General features: G+C 37.7%; 1 protein-coding gene across 1 annotated transcript; it reads left to right on the plus strand.

Moving 5' to 3' along the window:
- The first annotated feature begins 1723 nt into the window (after nt 1-1723).
- On the plus strand, nt 1724-2644 carry LOC125361545 (olfactory receptor 4A5-like). The gene has a single exon (XM_048360075.1). It carries the CDS (start codon nt 1724-1726, stop codon nt 2642-2644), a length of 921 nt encoding a protein of 306 aa, XP_048216032.1.
- Nucleotides 2645-11040: the final 8396 nt, after the last annotated feature.

Below are 11040 nucleotides of genomic sequence, written 5' to 3' on the forward strand. Positions count from 1 at the left end.
GGACATAAAATTTTATTCTATGTCTAGAAAGGTGTCCATGACCTACAGATACACTTTCTTTACATACAAGATATTGCCTGGATCTTCTCTATAGTTCTCATTTTATTGACAATGATCTTCCTGATTTATTGTCTACATGTTGATTGAGGAGCATTCAAAATTACTAATAACAGAAACAATTTATTTAGCGTTCATAAGGTCCTGAACCGTGCTTTTCAAATTTTTATCTTAGCAACAGCACAATAACCCCACAAGTTGTGAATATTCAGGATGTTCACATGCAAAAATGAAGAAGCCAGGCACCAGGGAGTTAAGGTGCCCAAAGTTATATGGATAGTAAAGGAATGAACCTTAGATTGCCACACAAGACATGCTCTTCCAGAGTTCACATTGCTCAACACTGGGTCACACTGTTTAGCAACCTCTCTGGCTGCACTCTGAATCAATCCTGAGAGTCATTCATGGGTTATAGTAAATAGCACATCTTATACAGTGACAGCATTTTTCAAAAGGAAACAATAAGTCAGTAGGAGATTGTTATTTGATTATGCACATAAAAAAACACAATGTTGTACATAGGATGTTAATGGACTCCAAATTTATCTGTTGTAACCCTATATTTTACAATGTGCACAATGAGACTGATTTGTAATTATACCTACAAATGATTCAGACCCAGGTTTTCTAATTGTGTGTGTGTGTGCTTTTCCTTTAATATACTGATTTTTTTGACACTGATGTTCTACTTTGAGCTTTCACAGTACCTAGTGATGTAATAGCTGGTGAGAGAACTGAGTTAATCTTAAATGTTTGCTAAAATGGGTTAGTTAAAAAGATTGCTAAAAATCCTAACAAGGAATGTAAATAAATATGTTAGGAATTGCCATAGGCTCAAATAAAATGAACAGAATTATAACTCCTGATAAAAGTGACAGTCAACACCACATTTAATAGTGGTTATAGCTATCAGTGGGCTAATTAAGTCTGGAATTAATTGATACAGTTCAGAGTCAAATTTCCTGAGATTTAATTACTCTTATTAATACTGGATATAAGGGTTGGAATTGTGGCTCAAATGCTAGAACACTTGCCTAGTAAGCTTGAGGCCCTAAGTTCAAACAGAAGTAGTACCAAAGTACTGTATATACTTTGAAACTTGAAAGATAAACTTCTAATAGAGCAATTTATAGCAGTGAAATTGGTGTTCCAGGACAGGTGAGAAATTTTGGTACTACTCAGATCAGGTTGTAAAGTTACACTCCACATGTGTATGAAGATGAAGGACTGAATTTATGTCAGTTACATATTTCAAAGTTATTGCCACTCCTGTATGATAGGTTTCATAGAAAAAATTTTCTCTGCATGTTTGCTGAGATCTGTGTCAAGCGCTAACTTCTTTTATATAAATAACTTTAAATGTATAAATGACAGATACCTTTTCCTATTCTTTCTAGAGAACAACTCACTTTGGGATAGAACCCTGTACCTGTAGCCTAACCAGACAACCCAAGTGGAAATAGAATTGTCCCCCAAAAGGGTTGATGTGCTTCTTGGAAGAGGAGCTCAGCAGATGCTAACTAAACATTTGCTAAGTGTTCATCATGTAGTAGACACACTGATGCTGTCCTCCTGATGGACAGCACCAAGTTATGTCCACAATTTCCTGGCAAGTCCTCTTGTCCTGAGTCATAATCTCTAAGCCAGTTTTCTAGAAGAGTAAATGATGACGGGGAGGAAGATTGTCACAGAATTTGTTCTCCTTGGCTTCACTCGGGATCCTGATGTGCAAAAGGCCTTATTTGCCCTGTTTTTACTCATCTACATTGTGACAGTGGTGGGCAACTTGCTCATTGTGGTGACTGTTATTGCCAGCTCCTCCTCGGGCTTTCCGATGTACTTCTTCCTCGCTTACCTGTCATTCATGGATGCTGTGTATTCTACTATATTCTTCCCCAAATTGATCATGGACTTACTCTCTGACATAAAGATGATTTCCTTCCAAGCTTGCATGGTCCATCTCTTTCTTGTGCATTTATTTGGGGGTGCTGAGGTCTTCCTTCTGGTGGTGATGGCCTTTGACCGCTATGTGGCTATCTGTAAGACACTGCACTATTTGACCATCATGAATAGAAAGGTTTGTATTATCCTGTTGGTTGTGGCCTGGGTTGGCGGTTTTGGACACTCCATGTTTCAGTTTATCTTTGCGTACAGTTTTCCTTTCTGTGGCCCCAATGTCATGTATCACTTCATCTGTTACATGTTCCCATTACTGGAACTTGTGTGCACCGACACCTACTTTACAGGCCTCACTCTGGTTGCGAATGCTGGAGCCATCTGTATGGTGGGCTTCATCCTCCTCCTCATCTCCTATGGTGTCATTCTGAATAATCTCAAAACTCTCAGTCAGGAGGGGAGGCGCAAAGCCCTGTCCACCTGCAGCTCCCACATCATGGTGATTGTCTTGTTTTTTGTCCCCTGTATCTTCATGTGTGTCAGACCTGTTTCCAACTTTCCCATCGATAAACCCTTGACTGTTTCCTACACTGTTGTCACTCCCATGCTGAATCCTCTGATATATATCTTGAGAAATTCAGAGATGAAAAAGTTCATGGGAAAACTTTGGGGCCAAATCAACAAAAGTTAGAAAACCATATTAAACATGATACCAATTCTATTATATATCCATTATATTGAATACCTTTATATGGTTCACAAAGACACAAAGACTTCCGTATATCTTTTTTTATTTTTTATTATTTTATTTTATTTTTTATGGCGAGACAGCCCTAGGACTTGAACTCAGGTCAGAGGTGCCATTCCTGAGCGTTTTTTGGCTCAAGGCTAGTCCTCTATCACATTGTGCTTCCATCATTTTTGGTAATTAATTAAAGATAAGAGTCTAAGGGACTTTTTTTTGGCTGGACTTGCTTTGAACCTCCACACTAGACCTCACTCTCCCGAGTAGCTAGATACACTGGAGTGAGCCACTGGTGCTAGGCTGTTAGTCCTTTTTACAGTATCATTATTTATTTTAAATAGTAATAATTTCTAATTTACCTTCATTTTAAAATATTTTTCTTATACATATTATGCATTAATCCAGAAATCAGTACACATTATCATGCTTACATTCTGATTTCAAATATTAAAGACTTAATTGAATGAATTCACATACCCACTACCATGTTTAAGATGCTTTCATGTTGAGAATATTTACCTTTTCGGTTTTAAGCAGATTTCAATAGGGATATTTGTTTTGTTACTATGATAATAATCATTTTCTTTGCTGTCCTAGAGGCAAGTGCTCTACCATTTGAATCACAGGGACTCTTCTGGCTTTTTTGAGTAGTATATTGGAGATAAGAGTCTGATGGAGTTTGTGCCTGGACTGACTTTGAACCCTGATCCTAAGATCTGAGCCTCCTGAGTACCTAGGATTATAGGTTGAGCCTCCAGTGCCAGGCTTAAACTATCTTAATTTTATCAATAGGTTATTTCTTTTTTTAACCTTAAAAATTTTAATTTTATCTTTAAGTAGTTGTACAGAGGAGTTATTATTCAACAAAGCATTATATAAATGCAATGAAACTTGAACATTATTCTCCCCTATCTCTCCCATCCCAATTCCCAAGAAAGATGGCAAGCCAGGGAATCTCATTTCCCACTCAAAACAAGCAGGATGCAAAGCAGTCAAAGACCTAGAAGAGAACCCTCAAAATTCTCTACAAAGTCTACTGATATAAATGTTAAATGAAAAGTCTGAATATCTTCAGACAACTATTTTAAAGTGTGAGGAGGTGAACCAAAAATTAACAGAGGCTTTCATGGCCTCCACAAATAGGAAGAGAAATGAACTTCAAGAGGCCAATGAAAAGTCCAATGTAAAGATAGCTACCCAGCTAAAAGATTTGAGAGACAGCACTCAAAACCAAATTAATGAAGTAAAGAAGTCCATACAGGACCTAAGAGAAAATTATAGCAAAGACATGGAAGCCATCAAGAAAGACCAGTCAGAAGGAAGGGAGATTCGAAATCAAGTAGTTAGCCTACAGAGAAGACTAGATGAAGCAGAGGATCGAATCTCAGGAACTGAAGATTCCCTAAAATCTATGGAGAAAGAACAAAAAACAATACAAAACCAATCCAATCAGCAAAACAGACCCCTCCAGGAGCTCCAAGATACAATGAGGAAGCCCAATTTAAGGCTAATAGATATCAAGGAAAACCTAGAGAAAGAAGTCAATGGAATAGGCAACTTATTTAACAGAATATTAGCTGAGAACTTCCCAAATATCCAGAAGGATAGGCCTATCCAGTTACAAGAAGTATTCAGGACCCCACACCGACCAGACCAGAACAGGACATCCCACAACACGTTGTGATCAAACAGGATCAATAGAGTCCAAGGAAAGAAACCTTAAGGCCGCTAGGGAGAAGAAAACAATCACATATAAAGGAAAACCAATTAAAACTACTCCAGACTTCTCAGCAGAGACCATGAAAGCAAGGAGAGCCTGGAATGAGGTATGCTACACCCTAAAGAAAAACAACTATCAACCAAGAATACTGTACCCAGATAAACTCTCATTCATAGCTGAAGGTAAAAAAAAAGTCTACAACAGTAAGGAAAAACTGAAACAATAAAACTCCACCAAACCAGCTTTACAGAAAATCCTCAAGGATGTACTACACATGGAAAATAATAAAGATCACAATACAAATAAAGAAATGAATCCTAAATAGAAAACCAGAGTATCAGATCAAGAATTGGGAAAACACATCTTTTAACAAGATATCTATAATGAAAGAACAAATGATCATCTCTCAATCCTAACTCTCAACATTAATGGATTTAATTCTCCAATTAAATGACATAGGCTCATAAGTTGGATCAAAAATCAAGAGCCAACTTTCTGCTGCCTTCAAGAGACACATTTATCCAGCAGAAGCAAACATTTTCTAAAAGTGAAAGGCTGGAATAAAATCTACAAAGCAAACAGCCCTCATAAGCAGGCTGGAGTTGCAATCCTAGTATCACATAAAGTTGACTTCAAATTAAAAACAGTAAGAAGAGACAAAGAAGGTTACTACATACTAATAAAAGGATCTCTCCTACAGGAGGATATAACCATCCTAAATATCTACATCCCAAATATAGGAGCACCCAACTTCATCAAACAAACACTACTGACTCAAAAACCACTCATAGACCCAAGCACATTGATAGGTGGAGACTTTAACACTCTACTGTCACCTCTGGAGTGATCAACACCCCAAAAACTGAGCAAAGAAACCTTAGAATTAAATAACTGCATAGACCAACTAGACTTAACCGATATCTACAGAATATTCCATCCAGCAACACAAGAATACACATTCTTTTCAGCAGCACATGGAACATTCTCCAAAATAGATCACATCTTAGGACACAAAGCAAATCTGTACAAATTCAGAAGTATCAAAATTATTCCCTGCATTCTCTCAGACCACAATTCAATAAAATTAGAGCACAACCCAAACAGCCACCACAGAAAATCCTACAATTCATTGAGACTAAACAACACATTGTTGAATCATCTGTGGGTCATTGAAGAAGTTAGAACTTGAATTCAAATGTTTATGGAATGAAACCAAGATGAGTACACAAAGCACCAGCTCCTTTGGGACACAGCAAAGGCAGTACTCAGAGGAAAATTTATATCTCTGAGTGCCTGCATCAACAAACTGGAGAAACAACAATTCAACAACTGAAGGAAGCACCTTAAGCTCCTGGAAAGAGAACAGCAAGGCAATGCCCAAGTCAATAGATGGAAGCAAATAATTAATATCAAATCAGAATTAAATGACTTAGAGTAAAAAAAAAACAAACACCAAAAGAATCAATAAAACAAAGAGCGGCTTTTTTGAAACAATTAACAAGACAGACAAACCTCTAGCAAATCTGACCAAAAACCAAAGTCAGCACACCCAAATAAACAAGATCAGAAATGAAATAGGTAACATCACCACAGAAACAACCAAAATTCAGAACACAAAAAGGGACTGTTTCACAAAACATTATAGCAACAAATTTGAGAATCTGGAAGAAATGGGTGATTTCCTAGCAAAAATTCTTATCCCCAAACTCAACCATGAAGATTTAAGTCTTCTAAACAGACCCATTTCCAGCATTGAAAATGAAACTACAATAAGAGATCTCCCATTCAAGAAAAGTCCAGGTCCAGACAGATTCACAGCAGAATTCTACAAGGCCTTCAAAACAGAACTCACACCAATATTTCTCAAACTCTTCAATGAAATTGAAAGAGAAAGTTTGCTACCAAACACATCCTATGATGCCAGTATAACCCTTATCCCAAAACCAGTCAGGGACAAATCATGGAAAGGGAACTATAGACTGATTTCCCTGATGAACATCGATATAAAAATTCTCAACATAATTCTGGCCAATCGACTTCAACAGATCATTCCAAAACATCATACACCATGATCAAACTTGATTCATCCCAAGGATGCAAATTTGGTTTAATATATGCAAGTCAATTAATGTAATCCAACACATGAACCCGAGAAAGGTAAAGAATCACATGGTTATATTCTTAGATGTGGAAAAGGCATTTGATAAAATCCAGCACCCATTTATGCTAAAAGCCCTGGAAAAACTGGGATTCCAGGGATCACTCCTGAATATAATAAAGGTATTCTATGTCAAACTAACAGCAAGCATAATTCTTAATGGAGAAAAGCTAAAGCCATTCCCTTTAAAATCAAGAGCAAGACAGGGATGTCTGCTCTCTCCCCTCCTCTTCGACATAATACTAGAATTCCTAGCCAGAGCAATTAGGCAAGAAGAAAACATAAAGGGGATCAAAATAGGAGAAGATGAAGTTAAACTTTCTCTCTTTGCAGATGACATGATCCTATACCTAAAGAATCCCATAGACTCTACCCCCAAGCTACTAGAGCTGATCCAAAACTTTGGCAAAGTTGCAGGATATAAAATAAACCCTCAAAAATCAATGGCTTTTCCATATGCCAATGACCTGAAGACCGAGGTCAAAATCAGGAAAGAAACTCCTCTTGCAACAGCCTCAAAAACCATAAAATACCTAGGAATAACCTTAACCAAAGAAGTGAAAGAGCTTTATGATGAGAACTTTAAAAACATGAAAAATGAAATTAAGGCAGAACTAAGGAAATGGAAAAACCTCCCATTCTCCTTGATTGGGAGGATTAATGTTGTCAAAACGGCAATATTGTCAAAGGCTATGTACAAATTCAATGTAATACCCATTAATAACCCAACACCATCTTTTAATGAAATAGAGGAAGCAATCCAGAAATTCATATGGAAAAATAAAAGACCGTAAATAGCAAAAAAAAAAAAAAAAAAAACCTAAGTAGAAAGAACATGCTGGGGGAATTACTATACTCAACATCAAGCTGTATTAAAAAGCTATAGTAATAAAAACAGCTTTTATTGGCACAGGAACAGGCCTGAAGACCAGTGGATCAGAACTGAAGACTCAGAAATGAAACCGCCTACTAAACTATGTCTACTTAATCTTTGACAAAGGAGCTAAAAAAAATAGAATGGAAGAGAGATAACCTCTTTAACAAATGGTACTGGCAAAACTGGTTCAACTCATGCAACAAACTAAAACTAGATCCTTACATATCACCCTGCACCAAAATCAATTCCAAATGGATCAAAAACCTTGGAATTAAAACAAATACCCTGAAAACACTAAAAGAAGGAGTAGGAGAAACACTTGAGCTCCTTGACACAGGATGAAACTTCCTTAACAAAGGGCCAGAAATGCAACAAATCAAAGAAAGGTTGGACAAATGGGACTGTGCAACAAACTGAATAGCTTCTTCAGGGCAAAGGACATAGCTCGCAAGATATACAGAAAGCCCACAGATTGGCAAAAGATCTTTACCGGCCATACAATGGACAAAATGTGTAAAATATGTGCAGAACTTAAAAAAATTACATTCTTCCCAAACAAAACCACAAAGAACCAACAGCCCCCACAAAAAGTGGGCTAAAGACTTAAAAAGAGACTTCTCTGATGAGAAAATGAGAATGGCCAAGAGACATATGAAAAAGTGCTCTGTGTCACTGGCCATAAAAGAAATACAAATCAAAACAACATTGCCATTTCACCTCACCCCAGTAAGAATGTCCTTTATCAATAAAAATAACAGTAACAAATGTTGGAGGGGATGTGGCCAAAAGGGGATGTGGCCTACTTCATTGTTAGTGGGAATGTAAACTGGTTCAGACACACTGGAAAGGGGTATGGAGATTCCTCAGAAAGTTAAACATATCTCCCCTATGACCCAGCAGCCCCACTTTTGGGCATCTACCCAAAAGACCACAAACAAGAACACACCAAAGCCATCAGCACAACGATGTTCATCGCTACACAATTTGTCATAGCTAAAATATGGAACCAACCCAGATGCCTCTCAGTAGATGAATGGATCTGGAAAATGTGGTATATATACACAGTGGAATTTTATGCCTGTATCAGAAAGAATGACATTGCCCCATTGGCAAGGAAATGGAAGAACTTGGAAAAAATTATCATAAGTGAAGTGAACCAGACCCAAAGAAACATGAACTCTATGGTTTCCCTCACAGGGAATGATTAGCACAGGTTTAGGCTAGTCACAGCAGAGGATCACAAGAGCCTAATAGCTATGACCCTATGAACTCCTAAGATGATGCTGATTGAAATGAACTCCATGTTATGGAAATGAGTGTTATATCGCTGTTGTAATTACTTTCAACATGCCATGTGAAACTGTAGCTTCTTTTCTTGTTGATCCTCTTGTGTCCCCTTCCTGTTTTTGTCCCTGCTCTATCACTGTATCTCATCTGAGTACCCCGGATACTGTATATACTGGTATTAGAACTAGGGTAGTGAAAGGGTATATCAAAATCGAGAGGCAAAGAATAAAAAGACAAATGACTCCAAAATCAGTACTTGCAAAACCATTTGGTGTAAACCACCTGAACAACTCATGGGGGGAGAGGGAAAGAGGGACGGGTGAGGGGGTAATGAGGGAGGAGGTAATACATAGTACAAGAAATGTACCCATGGCCTAACGTATAAAACTTTAGCCCCCCGTACATCACTTTGACAAGAAATAAATAATCATTATTATTAAAAGGATAAATAAGTAAGACCTAAATAATACCTTGTACAGAATAATATACTCAGTTCACAGTTACCAAAATACCAGTGATTGAACTCAGGCCCTCTTACCTTTGTTTAGCTTACTTACACATGACTGGTACTCAAACACTTGAGCCATATCTCTATTCTGCATTTTGCTACTTAATAGGTTATATAGTCTCATGTACTTTTTTTTTTTTTTTTGCCCTAGCTGACTTTGAACCCTGATCTTCCAGAGATCATCTTCCTGAGATACTAGGACTAGGACTAAACACATTAGCAACCAAAATTCCATTACAATTCTTAAATACTTATATTGTTTATATTTTTGTATTTTATTGTTTGAAATTTCGGTGGCTTTGTAATTTCTGATTAATCTCTAAACATTTATTTGGAGCTTAGTTACGGCATAATTTTACTCAATTTGCTATTTAGACTTTTTTGTTGTTTGTGCAAGTTCTGGGTCTTGAATAAGTTCCCTTTCATTCTCACTCAGTGTGCTTGCTCTACCTTTCACTCTACCTCTGGAGTGATACCTCCAGCTTGACTTTTGATAGTCATTTGGAGATGGAGTCTTGCTGATTTTCTGCCCAAGCTAGTTTCAAACCATGATCCTTTGATCACAGGCTCCTGAGTAGCTAGGAGGACCAAGGTGAGCCCTTCATGCCAGGCTACGTATTGATTCATTTGTATGCCATATATGTGGCTTGAAAAAAAATGGTGCCTTGAAAAGAGGGCTTTACCCAATTCCCAGCCCGAAATGGAGCTGCATTCCATAGCCACCTCCACCAAGGAGGCCGCCCAGCCCAGGAGGGAGGAGCCTCCCCCAGGCAAGCAACTCTCAGCCTGGTAAAACAGGCCAGAGGCGCCCCGCCCTGCTGAGTCCACAGCCTATTCAAAGCCAGGCGTCAAAGGCAGCGGCAGCACAGCAGACAGAGGAGCCACAGTTCCCGAGACTGCTCACGTCCCCATCTACAGAAGACGCCCAGGGCCTACCTGCAAGCTGTGTGAACCACAGAGACCCAGGATTGCACCAACAGGGGAGAAGGGTCAGAACAGATCTAGCCCCTGCAAACTGAAAGCAAGTCAAATCAGCCAATCAGGAAAATAGATGGCAGACCATTGCAAGGAAACCAGAGACTGGGGAAAGACCACCCAAACAAGGAGGACACCATTTTCTTATTTTTTTCAAACATTTTTTAAACTTAAAAATTTTTTTTAAAAAAGTTTTTCACTTCTGAAACGTTGTTGGTTTTTATGTTTGTTTGTTTGTTTTCCATTTTTACCAGTTTGTTTTATCAAGTTTTTTTTGTTTGTTTGGGTTGTTTCTTTTCTGTTTTTTTTTTTTCCTTTTTATTTATTTCTATTTTTTAAATAATATTTCTCTGTTTTGTGCATCTGTCTTCCAGTATTTTTACTTTATTTCTCTTTGTTTTCTCTTTCTTTACAAATTACTTTCCTATAAATAATACCTCCACTCTTTTCTGCTAACTCTCCATTGTCTATCATTTTAACCATGTTATTTCTACTGATTCTACTCTTCTCCACATTTCCACGTCACTGAAACTAAACCAAAATCACCACCCAAATACATTTTACTCTATTCTCTTTACTACCTCCAACTTACCCTCCTGACTTACTGCCTGGACCTCCAGGTTCCATTGACTCCTGGTTATTGGATAGAGGGTATTCCAGCTTAATCCAAGTGAATCAAAGGGGTTCATAGAGAAAGCCAGTCCTAAAAAACTTAATATAAAAACAAGAATTGCTTATAGGGTTGTAACAGTAATTAAGTAACTACTGAATACAGGGCCCAGGATCGGTTGTTATATTGAAATTGTATTCTTTAGGA

Source organism: Perognathus longimembris, chromosome 13 (assembly GCF_023159225.1).
Source record: "Perognathus longimembris pacificus isolate PPM17 chromosome 13, ASM2315922v1, whole genome shotgun sequence".
NCBI classification, from domain to species: Eukaryota; Metazoa; Chordata; class Mammalia; order Rodentia; family Heteromyidae; genus Perognathus; species Perognathus longimembris.